This window comes from Terrapene carolina, unplaced genomic scaffold (genome assembly GCF_002925995.2).
Source record: "Terrapene carolina triunguis isolate 2854851 unplaced genomic scaffold, T_m_triunguis-2.0 Scaffold42072, whole genome shotgun sequence".
Taxonomy (NCBI): Eukaryota; Metazoa; Chordata; order Testudines; family Emydidae; genus Terrapene; species Terrapene triunguis.
The window spans coordinates 1-17664 of record NW_020706423.1 but is presented as its reverse complement, the minus strand read 5'-3'; the positions used below and the strand labels follow the sequence as shown (position 1 = coordinate 17664).

General features: G+C 45.2%; 1 protein-coding gene across 1 annotated transcript; it reads right to left on the bottom strand.

Annotated features, from left to right (window-relative positions):
- Positions 1–2096: 2096 nt before the first annotated feature.
- On the bottom strand, positions 2097–17654 carry LOC113405541 (protein FAM83D-like). Its single transcript, XM_026646757.2, has 4 exons — positions 17193–17654; positions 6069–6236; positions 4684–4808; positions 2097–3591 (listed from the first exon to the last, which is right to left on the bottom strand). The coding sequence occupies exons 1-4, from the start codon at positions 17652–17654 to the stop codon at positions 2634–2636; spliced, it is 1713 nt and encodes a 570-aa protein (XP_026502542.1). The 3' UTR covers positions 2097–2633.
- Positions 17655–17664: the final 10 nt, after the last annotated feature.

Below are 17664 nucleotides of genomic sequence, written 5' to 3'. Positions count from 1 at the left end.
GGACAGGAAGAATGAAGGCTTGGGGTCTCACAGTACTGGTAGTAGATTCCATCTTAAACCTGGTGCTTTTCCATTTAGGAGGGGTGCAGACCCAGAGAGACAAGATTCCCCGCTTGTGCCAAAGCTATAAAAGGGGGTGGAACAAAACAAAGGGAGCTGCAAGTCATGAGAAATCCCCGAGTTACCACCTGAGCTGGAACTAGGACTGTACCAGGGGAAAGGATTGGGCCAAGACTAGGAAGGAGTCTAGTCTGTGAAAGAAGCTTATTGGAACATCTCGGAGGGTGAGATTTACCTGTATTCAGTTTCTTAATGTATTAGGTTTAGACTTGTGTGTTTTGTTTTATTTTCCTTGGTAACTTACTTTGTTCTGTCTGTTATTACTTGAAACCACTTAAATCCTACTTTTTATACTTAAAATCTTTTATTAATTAACCCAGAGTAAGTGATTAATACCCAGGGGAGCAAACAGCTGTGCATCTCTATTAGTGTTATAGAGTGTGGACAATTTATGAGTTTACCCTGTATAAGCTTTATACAGAGTAAAATGGATTTATTTGGGGTTTGGATCCCATTGGGAGCTGGGTGGTGGAGACAGGAGTACTTGCTGAGCTGTTTTCAGTTAAGTCTGGAGCTTTGAGGGTGTGGTTCAGACCCTGGGTCTGTGTTGCAGCAGGCTAGCATGTCTGGCTTAACAAGACAGGGTTCTGAAGTCCCAAGCTGGCAGGGAAAATGGGCTCAGAGGTAGTCTCAGCACATCAGGTGACAGTCCCAAGGGGGTCTCTGTGACCGAACCCGTCACAGCGGGTCCTGAATCCCAGAGCCCCGATGCTCCCTGTGGGGCAGAAGCCCTGAGCCCATGGGCAGAGTTGGGGACGTGGAGGGCATTCCCCCCCCCCCAACAAACAAACAAACAAAAACTGCAGTGCAAGAGCATGGCAGTCCCAGGGGCAACTCCACACCTCTCCCTGCTCAGGTTGGAGGCGGGAAGCCGGAACCAGGCAGTGCGGGGCAGCGGCTACTCTGGCTGGTGCCCCAGGTTGAAGGTGCTCCTCAGCTCCCAGCCCCCTTTGCTCCCACAGAGGCAGTCTGTAAGAACCGGTCAGGTGGAGATACCTGGGTCTGTGGCTGGCAGACCCCTCTGGGAACAGGGACTGCAGGGGAACCCTCTGAGCACATAGCTCCTAATACCCCTCTCCCTGCACCCTGAGCTACCCCCTGCCCTCACACAGCCCCATGTCCTATATGATACCTTATAGAGAAGAAAGTTACTAGACTAACTGTTTACAGGCACATTGAAATATGGCCTACACCAGCAATGCTTCCCTCGTGGGGAAGTAGCTTATACTGACCAGTTCTTTTGCCCTTATAACTTACACCAGTTACCTGAACAAAATGAACTAGACTGCCAAGAGGACTCTTTTGCTGGTACAACTGCATCTACTGTAAGGCTTTTTGCTGGTATAAAAACATGTTAAATAATCATCCCCCTGACATTATTGCACTAGAAACTTTTGCCAGTACAGGCCAGGGCTGCCATTGCTAGGAGATTCCCTTGATTTAATAGAATCAGGTGCCTACTCATCAGGAACAAGTTCCTTCTGAGGGGCAACTACAGAGAGTGTGTGGTAATAAGGACACATTCTCCTTCCTAACAGGAGTAACGGTTTTTCAGCAAAATATCCCACAAAGAAAAAATGTAAGGTAATACATACCTATTGGTTTTGCTGCCTCACATGATCACTTTTTGTAGCATAGACCCTGAAAAGGCCTTAAAGCTTGTCAGACTTATGAGAGTTCTCCCAAAAGCTGGGGGTTATACTCGGTAGTGTAGAGTGGGCATTCATCAGGGTTGTTTACTAGGTTATTAAAGAAGCTTGGTTTTATAGAAAACAAAATGTGCAAATGAATGATGGAGGCTGGAAGATTGGCTAGTTAGGTAACACTCAGTGAGTTTCATTAGTTTGGAGTTAAACAGAGGGGATATAATCAAACACAAAAACACCCATAAGCTCTTATCTAGAGTCCTTATGACTATCATGCAAGAGTGATAAACCCATAATATATCTAAATTGATCATTGAAGTCAGATTAGGAACAAAGTTAGCCTTGTTTATTGCAGATATGTGAAGCTATTTCCCCACATTATTTTGAAAATAAAAGCTTTAAAAAGCCAAAGTTATAATAAAACCCAATATTAAAATAATTCATGTTAGTGAGTGGAAATCAGAATAAGATCTCAGAACTCAGTTTGAACAGAATCATTCTGACTTGAGAACAACTTTTCTAAATATAAATAAGTTAAAACCATAATGCTGACAGCACTACAAAGCACTAGCTAGTATATTTTGCCGGTCACAGTCTAACAAGGAATTGAGGGGGTAAACATCCATAGATAGAATGAATTTTACTGTTATTACATGTTAAAAAAGCAAGTGGAGGCACTTATGGCATTAAAAATATCTAAAAATATTTCGGTGCATTGTTTAACAAGTTGTATAGAATAAGACTACAGTGCTGGCAAGTTACCAGCCCCTACACACAGGGTACCAGGATGGACTATAAGAATCAGCAGCTATTAAAAGGACTGTGCAGTGAGCCTGGAGCTCTTGTGCTTATAGCCAACTCAGTCACTTATTTGAACACTGAAATGTCTCTGAGGCTGAGTAGGCTGGTGCTGATCTCACGCCTGTGTTTTACATTGCAGCTTACAACGTGGCAGCTTGTACAGTTTTCAGGCACGCGTCCCCTTCGGGAGAGGATAGCAACCATATGGTTAAGTTTGGACCTGATAACAGAGTAGTGGACCTGCCTCTCTTTATGCAGTTTTTGGAAGTACTCTGCCCTGTGGTTGCCAGAGTACTCAATGGACCTCAGAGAGGACAGCGAGCTGGTAGAGCTTGCCAGAGAGCACTGGGAAGATGATGAAGAAAGTGACCGTAGACTAGAAGAAGTTGATGTGGACTTTCCAGATGAAGGAGATCCTTCTTTCGATTGTTGTCTCAGCAGTAGATGCTCTTCCACACTCTCCTTCTTGTCTGTCTGGGTCATAGCTGTCTTCCGTGGCACAACTGTTTGAGTGCCAGCCATTCTAGCAGCAACAGAGGTTTGGGTTCCAGATGCTACCATTACAACACTGGTTTGCGTGACAGCATTAGAGAGAGTCACTGTGGGTTTCTCTTCCCATGGTTCAGTTTGAGTAGACATGCTGTTCACCTCCTTTGGTTCCACTATGGCCTCCTGACTTCCAAACCACTCCTCTGTGCCGATGTAGGAAGGACCTAGGTTATAGGATTTGCTTCCTTCAGTGTTGTTAGCCAAATCTGTTTTTGTCAGTGGTTTCTTGGGGGTGCTTGACAGTCTGGCCAACTCTGCTCTCAAGAGGTTTCCCACAGTGTAGTCTTTAGGTGATTTTGTTCCATTGACCAGGTGATCAAATATTCCACTGCTCCGGCAGCTGGATGGCAGCTTAGGGCTGATCGGTTTTGACTGTGCATAAAGGATCCTGAACTCCAGGTCAAAGTGTTCAGCCACTTGGCCTGACAGCAGCAACAAGTTACTGCTATTTAATTTCCCATCAGTCCACGTGAAGCTATTGAAAACAAACGGAGATTCACAGTTAATCTCACTAACTGGTACATTAGAATGAATAGTACAACTATACACACACCGAGTGACAAGTACACATTAGGAGGGTTATGTGTTTAGGTGAGGTATAACTTTCCATTAGGGCTATCCATATCCAGTCCTTATGCAATCGATGACACTTTATGCCATAGTCATACAGAAGCCTGTTGAGCTAATGCAGTGGCTCTCAACCTTTCTAGACTACTGTACCCCTTTCAGGAGTCTGATTTGTCTTTTGTATCCCCAAGTTACACCTCACTTAAAAACTACTTGCTTACAAAATCAGACCTAAAATACAAAAAAGTGTCACTGCACACTATCACTGAAAAATTGCTTACTTTCTCATTTATACCATATAATTATAAAATAAATCAACTGGAATATAAATATTGTACTTACATTTCAGCGTATAGTATATAGAGCAGTATAAACAAGTCATTGTCTGTATGAAATTTTAGTTTGTACTGACTTTGCTAGTGCTTTTTATGTAAGCTATTATAAAACTAGGCAAATATCTTGAGGAGTTGATGTACCCCCTGGAAGACCTCTGTGTACCTCTAGGGGTATCCATACCCCTGGTTGAGAACCATTGAGCTAACGTATGGTCATGTTGTTGTGCACTGGTTTTCAGGAACCCACCATGCAACTAGGTTTCATCTCTGATGCAGCAACAAAAACTAAGTGAGAAATATGCTTGCCCTTGTACAACTGGCTGTAGGTGTTTGAATAATACAAATGGTAGAAAGTTCCCCCAAATGGTGGAAGTTACAGGAAATAGCGTACTAGGGAGCTCAGCCTGCCAGAAACAGAAGCAATGAGACAAATATTTTCCTCCCCATGACCCTCCTCTATGGATCTGAGCGCTCAATTGAAATGCAGCCACTCAATTTCCCATTACTCAAGGCTGATTCAGATTCAAAAAGTTAATAGCATTAGATAGATGAACCACCAATATTGCTTTTGAGCCAATCCTATATCTTTCAAGTTAGTTTTCACTTCTTGCAGAAATCTCCTCCCCACAAAGACCTAAAGAAATGCAAAGGACCCCAGAACTTGCCTGTAGGAGCCTGTCGTCACTCTAATGCCATCAATTAACATGAACTTCTCATGGACTTTCCCAACAATTTTAGCTCCTGACCTTGTGTAGTAAGTGTTCCCAGTTATAGTTCGAACTCTCATCAGCTGTTTAAAAGAAAAAAAAACATTAAATTGATTTTCATAAGAGTCAACAATTCTCTTCAACATATAAACATATAAACCATGCAGTGGAGTGAGGAAAGAAACTGACTTGCTTAATACCACTTACTGTCCAGCAAGTGTTAATACTAAGTGACACTATTATTAACCATTTATAACAGCAAATTTGTGCTAACCACTATAGAGATAAATGTGGTTGAGTTCCTTGTCTCTACACAGCTTACAGAGATGTCAGACTCAATCTGCAGAGATGGCCCAATTCCATTTTAATTATGCATCATTAGTCAAAGCATAGGTTAGGGCTAAAAGAAACTCTCACTATTGTCAACTGGAGGTTTGCACAAAGATCGAAGGTAGAAATGGCCTTGTCTGTAATAATTGAACTTTTAATCATTAGTGATTTAGTACCAGATTTTCACATTCAGCAGCACTTATTGGGAAAATAGCCTCATCTTTGGGGATACCATTATTTCTTCCCTACCTTTGTCCCCACCACCCTTTTTGTCCCTCTGCATTTCCTGCCCTGCAGAAACTTCCAAATCCTACCCTGTCCCTTATTCTGTCCCCTGAATGTCATCATTGGGCTTTAGTACCAACCTCTCAGTGAGAGTAAATCGGGGCAGGGGAGTTCACACTTCAAGATATCGGAAAACTTAAGGCAACACTGCATAGCTTTACGCTTGGAAGATTCCTCAACCATGAGAGCTAGAATTTTTTTTTATTATTCATAATTAAAACTGATTCTGAAGAACTGGAATACGTCACATGACCTACGTGACTACATCAGGTGGGTCTGACATTTGACACTTCATTTAAAAAGAAATGCATATTATGGGGGGAGGGGAGAACAGACTATAAAAGCCACATGTGATTTAGAATGCATGCTCTTCAGGACAAGGACAGTCTCTTCCTATACGTATGTATGGCACTCAGAACAATGGGGCTGCTCCCTACAACTGTGGCCTCTGAATAGTATTGCAATACAATACGTATAAGTTGGGATAAGGGCCAATATGCTGCTTCTACATGGCTCTTGCTGGTTTTGGGAGCCTATCATGTTGGGTTAATGCAGAGCCCACATTCAAATCCTGCAGTGTAAATCCCCAACCTTTGGGATACACAGAGGCTTCCAAGCAAACATAAAAGAGTGTCTAAAATGTTCAACTATAGGCAGCTAGTATTTCACATGCATTGTCTTTGAAAGACACGCCATAATTTACCATAGAAAACTCCTCTAATACTTACACCTTCCTGCTCAGGGCAGACTCCCAGACTCCTGCACATTTCCATGAAGTGGGGTAGAAAATCTTGGTCCAGAAGGATGTAGACCGGAATCTTCCGCTTTCTATAGGCTTCCTGAAGATCACTGAAGATATCAACATCTGTGAAGGAATCCATAACCAGAGCGATCACCTGCAGAAACAGAAGACGCCATGAGGCCCAGAGCCTGACTCTCTCATTACACAAGCAAGCATGACTTTTGCCTGTCTAAATCAGTAGCTCCCCCAGTCAGTTCTCATTCAGAAACTTGTCTGGCTGTATAATGCCACTTTCATGCTGCTTTTTGTTGTTATTGTTTGGCAAAATGATCATCTTATGTTCCCACAATTTAGTCAAACTCACTATGCCCTGGAGTATACAGGATGATCCCAGATGGATTATTCCCACACCTGTTAATGCTCTCACATGTTATGGTTTGCTTTTCTGCACAACCTTGCATAATGACATCTTATTTCAGCACCTAGGGAGCTGGCGTGGCACAGTCAGCAGTCTTGCAGAGTTGGCTCCACTCCCTTGCTCCCAGATACTCTGGGCTGAACACCTCCTGCTGCAAGGATTTGTCTTAACCCTACAGTCGCTGATCAGTTCACTGCGGCTCGAGAGAGTTTTAGGCATAAAAGCTCCTATCTATACTGGACTATCTAACATGTCTTCCATCCCTGTAGTATCTGAGCATCTCACAAGCTTTAATGAATTTATCCTCACAACACCCCTGTCTGATGATGATGATGATGTATCCCTATCATCCCCATGCACACAGACATTAAGCTGCTTATCCACGGTCACAAAGGGAGTCTGGGGCAGAGCTGAGAACTGAACCCTGATAGAGCCAGGTATTAATAGTTTGAATCCCAGTCCAGTGCCTTCACCAAAAGATCTTTCCACCAGCATTAGCACCATTGCACACTTTCTACTAATAATTCCTCTAGTGTAGACAGCGCTCAAGACAGGAAGATCCTTCTCTTCCAGGCTACTAAGAACTAGGACCACAGCCATGTGTGTTCTAGCAACCCATCTAGCTGACTCCAAATGTCATCACAGAGCTAGATATCTAGCCCTTCATCATTCAGAAGTGCATCTGGCTTGGGGATGATGGAGATGGGTAAAAAAAAATTCAATTTGATGGCTTGTTTCGCCATATTCCAAAGTACTGGCTCATCGAAGGAGAGTGGCTATACAAGTAATGTAGGTGTATGGGAGCTGCACTTATCAGGTGTGTATAGGTACGCTGCAGCCCCAAGGTGTGTATAGGTACGCTGCAGAACCACTACTTGTGTGGTATTGCTCACACACAAAGTTACTTCCCAAAGTACAGAGATTTACTTTTTTGTTCACCCTTGTACCCTGTTCCAAAGCACTGGTAATTAGAAAGTCTGCAGAAATACTCAGGTGTTTTTAAACAGATTTGCTTTTTGCATGTGTCCTAACAAGAGTTTACTGTAGAAAGTGTTTGCAGAAACCACAACTTAAGTGGACATTAGAAAATATTCACTGAAAGGAGATTTTGAGTTGAAAAACTCCACATTTTCACAAGAATCCCAATTCTAAAAGTCATGCATATCAAATCAAGGAAAATAAGCAGTACTTGTGATTTAGGTGTCCAGTGAAAATTAAACAGCTTGAATTTTAGCTTTCAAGCACTTGCAACAAGCTACCCTCCAAGAATTATTCGAATAATTTGAGGAAATAAGCTGTTGTGACAATGCACAGCCAGAAGAGGGAGGCTAAAGGTATTTAGCAAGAGCATTCAGTTTTGGTCTACCGCTACTACCATTAAGGGTATGTCTTCACTACCCGCCGATCCGGCGGGTAGCAATCGGTCTATCGGGGATCGACTTACCGCGTCTCGTGAGGACGCGGTAAAATCAATCCCTGATCGCTCTGCCGTCGACTCCGGAAATCCACCTCAGCAAGAGGCGGCAGCGGAGTCGGCGGCAGTGGTCGGCTTTCCCCCGTCCTCACCGCCAGGTAAGCCGACCTAAAATACGCAACTTCAGCTACGGTATTCACGTAGCTGAAGTTGCGTATCTTAGGTCGGACCCCCGCTGTAGTGTAGACCTAGCCTAAGTCAATGCTAGAAAACTCCTGTTTAATTCAAGGGGAACAGTTAGACCAACAATGGCCGCTCTTGAAAAGCCCAATCTAAATCAGTCAAACAAGTTATTGGCTGCACTTTATTCACCCAGCTGTAATCTCACCAATACTTGCAATTTGAAAGGCATCATTAGTGAAGGTGCTTTTAAGGATATGTCTACACTGCAATTAAAAACCCATGTCTGACCCATGCCAACCGGCTCAGGCTTGCGGGGCTCAGACTAAGGTGTGATGTAGACATTAGGGCTTGGGCTGTGCCCACCAGGGGCCGGAAATCCCACGGGCGGGATTCAAAGCCTTGACGGGCTGGATTCGGCCCGTGGGCCGTAGTTTGTCCACCCTGGTGTAGACACAAAGCAGGGGTGGCCAACCTGAGCCTGAGAAGGAGCCAGAATTTACCAATGTACATTGCCAAAGAGCCACTGTAATACGTCAGTAGCGCCCCCCCACCCCCACATGCCTCCCACCCACCGGCAGTCCCGCCAATCAATGCCTCTCCCTCCCGATACGCTGTTTTGTGGCATGCAGGAGGCTGGGGGGGGAGGGGGAGAAGGGGAAGGAGCGAGGGCACGGCAGGCTCAGGGGAGGGGGCAGGAAGGGGTGGAGTGGGGGCAGGGCTTGTGGCAGAGCCAGGGGTTGAGCAGTGAACACACACACACACACACACAGGAAAGTTGGCGCCTATAGCTCCAGCCACAGAGGCGGTGCCTATACGAGGAGCCGCATATTAACTTCTGAAGAGCCACATGTGGCTCCAGAGCCACAGGTTGGCCACCCCTGACATAAAGACTCCTGATGCACTGTCCTCACCTTTTGCTTTGTATGCCTGGCACTACAGTGGCAGAAACTAAAATACCAGTGGACTGAAACTACCTTTCTGGTTCACAGGGTACAAGTGACTTACTTTGGAAAGCTAGATGCTAGTGAATGCAGTATGATCACACGTTCTGGCTTCAGGGTATTTCTACCAGTCCATCAGTCACTAGCTGCCCCAAGGTTCAATCAAAATCAAATATTGACTCACCAGTCGTTAGGCAATAACAATCTGTTGCTGTTTGATAGTCATCTCTCTCACTGTTTAATTACTTTTTGTTTAATACATTTACACCCTTCCCTCATTTAGGATTGTGCATGACCTCAAGCTGAAAGTTTATCCATCCACTCATCCTCATACACAAGTGCCACCAGTCCTTTTGCTAAACATTGAAGCTGCCTAGCTACATAGCCTTACAACTAGGAAGATGACAGTGCTACTCCTTAGACTGACCATGAGAAGAGTATTATGACGTTTCTGGCCAGCGTTTCTTCCTCCAAGTGGTCACCTCTACTGCAAAAGAGCTCCCCAATTCAGCAAACAGTAGAGCTCACCTGGAACTGAAGTGGCATTGGAACCACGATCTCATCCACCAGTGTTACAGAACCACTTGCCCACCACCTTAACTTTCTTTTTAGCCTGGAGGGGAACACATGCATCCAGAAATATTTAAGCCTCGTTATAAGGCTATGGAAGGGAGGGGAAAGAAAAAGTGAAGTCTATGAAGAGACAGACCACATGTACAGTTTGAGCAAAGTTCATTCTGAACCTGGGGTTTTACATGGAATCATGGCATGTTACAGATGCCCACCATACCAAGCTATTAACATGCAGATATAGGTACATACTAGATCAGAGAAGTTGCTTGGAAATTGGGAGGGGGAGGGGGAAGTTTGTCTCTCTTTTTAAAAATATATGCACACTCCATCCAAATTTATGGATGGACTAGAAAGGCCAGTATTGTCCAAATCTGTAAACCAAGTGCTGAATTCATCAGAGTTTCAAACATTTCTGAACTGCAGTTTTAAATAGAGAACTTCTCTAAGCTCTGCAAGGGGAGAGAAACCCAGTGAAAGCAATTTCTCTCTTTTACAACATTTGGTCTTCAAGAGGAAGCTTGGAACGGCGGATCCTAACTGCTCATGGCATACAGAGACCAAGGGACTTGTCACACAAATCAGGGTAGAGTACCCACTTGTGTAGTTGCATTCCGTCACCTATTCTTACTCATGAAATTTCACTCTTCACTGCTTCAGGAGGGATGTGTGCGCACATGCAGGATGGGCGTATAGTAGACCCTCTCCATACTTTGATCCCTGCAGGATGATCCAGGCCTCAGCTTTAGTGTGTGTTTTAGGCCACAGGAGTTGTTTTAGTCTCAGGTGAGCAATGTGACTAGTTTCCGCCACTGAAGGGTGCACGTACAGGCACAGTAGAGTATAAGATTCATTCTCTTGTCGTTTCCCTTCATTGCACCAGCTATGCACATGTTACAACAATACAGATTAATAGCTACACCTCCCTTGCTATTTCCGGTACCTGAATCACTTGTTTACTTCTCTAAATTCGGGTTTTAATCCCTCCTTGTATAGAATAGAGAGAATGCTACAACAGCAACCTTTACTGAACCACACCAGCTAGAATTGATTAGCCCCTTGAAGGCACCTTGAGACCTGGCCTGAATCAGCAACTTTCCAATCTGATAAAAACCCAAGATAAAGAAACGTTCAATACCTCCCAACATTTGGAAGTTTCTATGCAGACCCAGGGCATTATGTGACAGAGGTAATCCCTGGAGAAGAGGCCAGTCTCATGTAGTAGTTTGAGTTGTATGCAAGTTACAGCAGGCAGCTGTGGTTTCAAGTAGCTCTGGCACCTGTAGAAGTGGGTTTATCCCTAGCAGATAGGATTATCCAGTAACCTACTGAATCTGGAATTTCCAGAATTCGGGTATCAGTGCTATAGTAACATGCTAGAGTTAAGCCCATTGCTTGAGTACTGTGATGTATTTCTAGCCATAACCACCACCTCTGGACTTTACCTTCCTCAGTGAGCTACGTGTACACTTCAACTGGACTAGTCACAAGGCCAAGTTTCTTCTTGTAGGTCCACATCTACCTCTGAGCCACACATTTCCAATCCTCCCTCTGCGCATTACTGTCAGGTACAGGAATATGGAAAGAGGTGCTGTTTTTCTACTGCACTGGACAGACCAGCATTCCAAGCCAAACACAAGTAGAGCAATGTTTTCATTCATGTATTTTAGATTTTCACAGCCACCCCTGGGAAAGGCACTTCCTTCCAGCTAGTCTTTAACCACCAAGAAAAACCTGAATCAGGAGCCTGCTCTTATTATTGAATAAGTGTCAGACCATTGGTCCATCTAATCCAATATCCTGCCTCTGGCTGTAGTTAATACCCATAGCTTCAAAGGAAACCAACCCCAACCTCTATACAGAGCACATAGTACCAAGCCAGGTACACAGTGTTGTACACTGGGGCGGGAAAGGAAGAAAAGAACTTTCTTCGTAACTCTCAGTCAGTTTATGCCCTGAAGTATGAGATTTAGTGACTGCTTTTATTGTGTCTAATTACACATTATTGGTCCTAATTTTAATCAAGGCTATTTTTATTAACTTCAGCTATAGTAATTGACTGATCTCTTGGGGTTGCGAATTCCTTAGGTGGATTAGAACGACTTGAAATGCTGTTGTTTTTTTTTAATTCATTCTAAATTCACTTGTCCTTTTTTCTCTCAAGTGACCCCTTTTCACTCACATTGTAGGGCAGCATAAAAAAAAATCTTATCTGTTACTCCCTCTTTCATAACTTAACACTGATTGACATGGAATTCTGGCCCTCAAGACTATACATCTTTAAAACTTCAGCCCCGTAGCACTTGGCCTTTCCTGTTCTATTGTGTTTTGGGTGGCATCGTTGTGGGTTGTCATGCACATATAGATCAACAGCTGACCTGACAAGTTTCTTTTTTTAAACTCCCTAGGTGTATTTTTAAAGTTATTGTTTGTTAGCAACCAAAAGAAGCGTATTCAGAACATGATCCTCCCAGATTAAAAAGCCTGACTTCGCTCACTCCAGAGATGATTGTCCAAATGCTCATTGTATTCCCTCCTTTAATACACATACCTTCAAATGGCAACCAGAAACCAATTCAAGTTAGCAAAGGGCAGGGTGGAGGGCGGTGTTAGTTTGAGTGTAAGTTACAGGTAAGCAGGAAAAAAATCCTCCTCCAAGAGCCTGTAAAATACTGTTAAATTATAAATAAATTAATGGAGATAGCCTATCTCCTAGAACTGGAAGGGACCTTGAAAGTTCATCGAGTCCAGCCCCCTGCCTTCACTAGCAGGACCAAGTACTGATTTTGCCCCAGATCTCTAAGTAGCTCCCTCAAGGATTGAACTCACAACCCTGGCTTTAGCAGGCCAATGCTCAAACCACTGAGCTGTCCCTCAGTTTAATTATAGAAAGGACTTGGCAGGGGAAGGAGATACTGCCTTTGTCTCCTCTGGTATTGGCCACTGTCAGAGACAGGATACTAGACATCTGACCAATTATGGCATCTTATGCCAAGTCAAACCTTGGAGTACAAGGGAGAAAATGAGCAAGACATTCTCTTTCGGTTGTTTGATGCCTGCTTGGTTCTTAGTAGCATTATAGGACATCTTAAGCTATGTCTATACAACAGTAACACAGCTACCGTGATGCAGCTATGCTGCTGTAGAGCCAGAGTATATGCTTCCTACATTGATGGATGGGTGTTTCTCATTGAAGTAGTTAATTGACCTCTCCAAGCAGTAGTCACTAGGTTGATGGAAAAATTCTATCAACCTATCTGCACCTATACCGAGAGTTAATTTGATGCAACTGCAGCATGTGAGGTGTGAAAAATTTCACAGCCCTGAGTGACGTAGCTAGATCAATCTAATTTTAAGTGTAGACCAGGCCGAAGATACAAGTTATAGGAGCTATGGGGCCCAAAGATCTGGGCAATAATTCAGTGGCAATAAACAGCTATTCTGGAGGTTACGTTACTGTGACAAAACAGGATCTGGCCCATTGCCTCTAGCAATCGTTTTTGCTAGAAGTGCATGTTTTGTGTGGTGTTGATCAACTAGATTAGGTCGAGGGCATGGTTTAAATGTCTAACTTTAACCAACAAAAATAATGCTTTCCCATTGGCTCAGCCTCTAGCGAAAAGCCCAGCTAGTCTGCCATCTTCAGCTGCTGAGAAGGCTGCTAGCCCTAGACTCTGCACAGGGGCTCAATCTTGCTAAGAAGCCTCACTAGTAGACATTGGCGGCAAAGATGACAAGATGAAGGACATCCCCCTTACCTCAGATACTAGCTACTGACAAAAAGATTACGCTTGCTTTCTTCTCCTCACCTCAGAGCCTTCTGGCTGGTAGGGGTGACAGGTGGGGGAGTGGGAGCACACACACACAAATGCAGCAGGACCTAACAAAAAGGACTTCTAGGCCATCCTTTTGCCAGCTTCCTAGTTTTGGCATCTTCAGTCCCACCCGCCAAGAAGCTAAATGCCTGCCTCTTCAGCTCCCCTCAAACAGCAGTGTGAAACTGACATTGGACAGTTTCATAGCTGCCTGGGGGTTCTCACTGGCAGTAGTGAAACTGGCTAGCATCAGGTGAAGTTTAACACCACTGCTGCTGTGCAAAACTATGAACATCAGCTGTTTACAGACTAGGGAGTTGGGAGGGGAAGGGAGGGGGAAATCACAGCATTATGGCCAGAGGGTTGTCTTTGCAGATAAAATCCTATTGCATCAGAGCGGGAAGCTACACGTGCAAGAACTTTGAAAAGCAACATGGCATTTATTAGGGAACTGCAGCTACACAAGACAAATTGGTTAGGAACTTGATATGGGAGCAATTAAGGATCCATTTGATTTGGCCAAGACAAACTTCAGCTCATAAGCAGTGGAACATTTGGGTGAAAAGATCTGGAATGTCTTGGCAAGCAGCATAAAGGGAGGATGGAGTTTAATATTTATGTAACTGTGTAACATTGCTAGAAGGGAAAGAATTAATGGGTGTGGCCCAGATCCAAACAGATCCCTAAAAAAATTTCCAAGCTGTTTAAAAACTGGACAAGTTTGTGCATGATGTTTTTGATAGGAGATGGTAAGGCAGACAGAGACCAATACATTCATAATATACTGTTTAATAGGCTTAGGATTTTTTAATTACTTTACCCCTTTGCGCAATATAGAGATTATTGCAAAGCAAGAAATGGTTAAATCATTATGACTCTAACACTAAAAATATGTTCTTATTTGTCCTAGTCTTGTGACTTTATAATTTGACTCATTTGTTTGAAGAGATTATAGCTCACATTGTCATTTCAGTGCAAACACACACATCCTAATATTCTGGCTAGGATAGCATGTTAGCTGCATAGTCTGTTTTACACAGTAGTACAGCTTGTATGCAGGAGTATGAAACCGGAAGCTTTTACTACAGAAAGCGTGATATTGGACAAGTGACAAAGTGGAAGTGGCAGACACTACATGCTAAGTAAGGCATATGCACAAGGGGCAATTCAGCCTTCACTCTACAATTTCTGACTTCTGAGTGCATTGTTTCGTCAACCTTTATATCACGTTAGTGCCAGTTTTAAACAGGTATAATTAGCCATATTGCTGGTGCAGCATTGCAAGAATAAGTGCAGTGATGACAAGGGCTGGGTATACATTAGATACGTGGCCTCATGTGGTTTCCTTCTCCCCATAGCAGAAAAGGTGTTCAATTTGCAGAGTGAAGGCAGTTACGGTGCTAAAGATGTTCTCCTGCTGTAATCCACATCAACAGGTCCATATTCATGCAGTTTAGCAGACAGTCCAAGGTTTTAGCCCAGTCACTGGGACAGTATTGGTCCCAGCTATACTACGTGTTATAACCAGCTCAGAGGACATCTGGGTGATGATCAAGTCCCTGACTCAGAGACCTCAATCCAGCCTTGCTCCTTACAAGCAGCACAGGCTGGAAGCATAGTATAAAAATTGCAGGGAATCCCTTGCCTGCATTCTGAGGCTTATGGGGGTTTGTTTTGCTTTCTTGTAGATCAGAGCTTCCTACAGCCATGGTTTGTTTCAGTGCTGTCTCTCCCCCACAGTGCCCCCTTCTTACATACATACCTCAAGATAAACTAAGGGATGCTTTTCAAACCATGATCTAGGAGAGCATTAGTTAGAACTGGCAAGGGTGAAGCAGCCCAAGAGTCTGACTAGCCCCAGGTGTGACATACAAGGGTACAGTCCAGACCAATGAGTAGCTGTGTTATCCCTGCCCTGTAAAGGGCACCTCAGGTTACAATGCCTTGCTGCTGTAGTCTCCAACCTGGACTGCTCTTCAAACAGCCTCCAGAATGTAAATCACTCCCAGCTATGTTTGTACGCGCTGCAGCCAGCCAGCCACACCTTGACTCTTGCCAGCTTTAATTACTACTACAGGGTGATCCCAACACACTCCCATATTTCTCCCCAGGAATATATGTCCTGTACTGCCAAGTCCTCTCTTGGACAGCACAAATAGGTTAAGTCCATTATTCCTTTAAGAGAATAATAGGTAAGGCTCAGATTTTGTCAGGGATATTTGTGTGTAAAATCACAGACAGGTCACGGGCAATACACAACAATCCACAGAAGCCTAGGACCTGTGGTTTTTACTAAAAATATTCCTGACAAAGTGGGGAGGAAGGAGGGTCCAGCACCCACAGACACTGAGCAGCTGGGGGACCCTGCCACCCACAGGGAGCTCTGAGGTCCCCTTACTGCCTGGAGTTGTGGAGGAGGTTCCCCCACCATTCATGGCAGCTGGGAGCTGTGGGGTGTCCCCCGCCACCTGTGGGGACTGGGAGCTGCCGGGTCCCCCTGCTGCTCAGGGGCTCCGCCACCAGCAGCAGCGGAGAGCTGCACAGCCAGCCAGCTGACAGATCCAGGGAAGAAAATGTCACAGAGGTCTCTGGAAGTCACAGATTCAGTGACATAATCATAGCCTTAATAACAGGCACACAATTTACTACCCCAAAGGAAGTTACCCAGACACTTCAACTTGAACATACTGGATTAGATGAAACAAAACAAGTTAATAATAAACTACAAAGTACAAGTAATAAGGCGTAAGAGTCAGAAATGGTTACAAGATAAAACACTGCCTAACAAAACTCTATTAGATTCAAAGCAAAGTTCTCACCACATGCTTTCAGCAGTCATAAGAATCAATCCACAGGTCAGGACTCCTCCCACAGTTTAACAGCTGCTTCCTTTGTCTCTTGAGGGGCAGTGAATGTGATGGGCATGGTCTGTGTGGGGAGTGGAGGGTTTTGGGGCCTTTGTCTCCCCTTTTTGTAGTTTCAGCCCCACTCTTGAAAAACATTTCCAGCAGAGACCCAAAGAGACAGTCTATGTGAAAGGATATTCCCTGCTTGTTTTTTTCACATACGTAAGCGTCCTTTAGTTTTCCTCTCTGCTTGATGATTCTGTTTACTGCTTAAATGCAAATTAAAGCAAGCACACATTCCCTCTTTTGTTTAGGACAGACCTGATTTCTGCCTGTGCAGGGCAGTGGGGTTTCAAACATGTGTTGTTAACCCCATACACGGGAACGTTATAACTTCACATAGAATGTGTGGCGACATTGTAGCAGGGATAATACTGACCACCAGCAAATGATGAGTTTTCAAATGATACCTCAGGCTAGGCATGCTTTGTACAAATATTATTGCAATAATGTGTACAGTACGAGTACAGAGATTTATTCAATCGCAGCCAGACTCTGGTTTTCCGTACTAACAGCTCACCCTCATTAACTGCCCAGATTAAACACTCACCCAGTCATTAGAGCCAGGGGCAGCGCTAGGGGAGCTGAGCTAGGGGCTAGAGGTTGCTCACACTGAAGGACACAGCATTAGGGCGGGTTAAACTCTCCCCTGCAGCCCAGCTTCCATGGGGTGTTGGAACCGTTTGTATAGGGAGGGTACTGACCGACAGTCATTAAACCAAACTCTAAAGCCCTGTACGTGATGGAAACCACTTCCAGCCGGGGGCTGATGCTACACCCCCAGTTCCCCAGGCACAAGCCTGGGCGCCCGGAGAAGGAGGCTCGGGCAGGAAGGGGGCGCAGAGGCCAGGCTGGGGACTCACCTCCCTGGCCGAGCGGATCTGCCTGCGCACCGCCTCCTTGCAGCTGTAGATGGTCTCCCCGAAGCTGGGCTGGAAAAGCGCCTCCACGCGGGTGAGGCCGCGGTACGAGCCGCTGGAGAAGGCCGGCCAGCCCAGCTCCAGCACGGGCGGCTCCACGTCCGACTGCTCGGGGAAGTAGGTGAGCGAGGAGCAGTCCAGCGAGGCGCTGAGCGAGGGCTCGGCCGCCCCGTCCTCGGCCCCGGCCGGCGGCGCGGCCGCCTGGAGGATAGCCTGGATCTCGGGCTCCGAGAGGAAGCCGGGCACCTTCTCCCGGCGCAGGAAAGCGCGGAAAGCGGCCCGGCCGCCCGCCACCAGCTCCTCCAGCGCCAGCCGCTGCGCCTCGCTGTAGAGCTCGGGCGAGCTCGGCTCCCCGGGGGGCCAGCGGCCGGGCGCGTCCTCCAGGCACTGGGACTGGTTCGCCATGAGGAGCCGC

Bases quoted from the DNA above. Each gene is read 5' to 3' on its own strand.
- LOC113405541 (XM_026646757.2), bottom strand. From the start codon at position 17,654: ATGGCGAACCAGTCCCAGTGCCTGGAGGACGCGCCCGGCCGCTGGCCC. The intron at 4,809-6,068 runs GTAAGTATTAGA...TCTTTTAAACAG, and splicing joins TCTGCCCTGAGCAGGAAGGT to CTGATGAGAGTTCGAACTAT. The intron at 3,592-4,683 runs GCAAGTTCTGGG...TGTTTTCAATAG, and splicing joins GTGACGACAGGCTCCTACAG to CTTCACGTGGACTGATGGGA.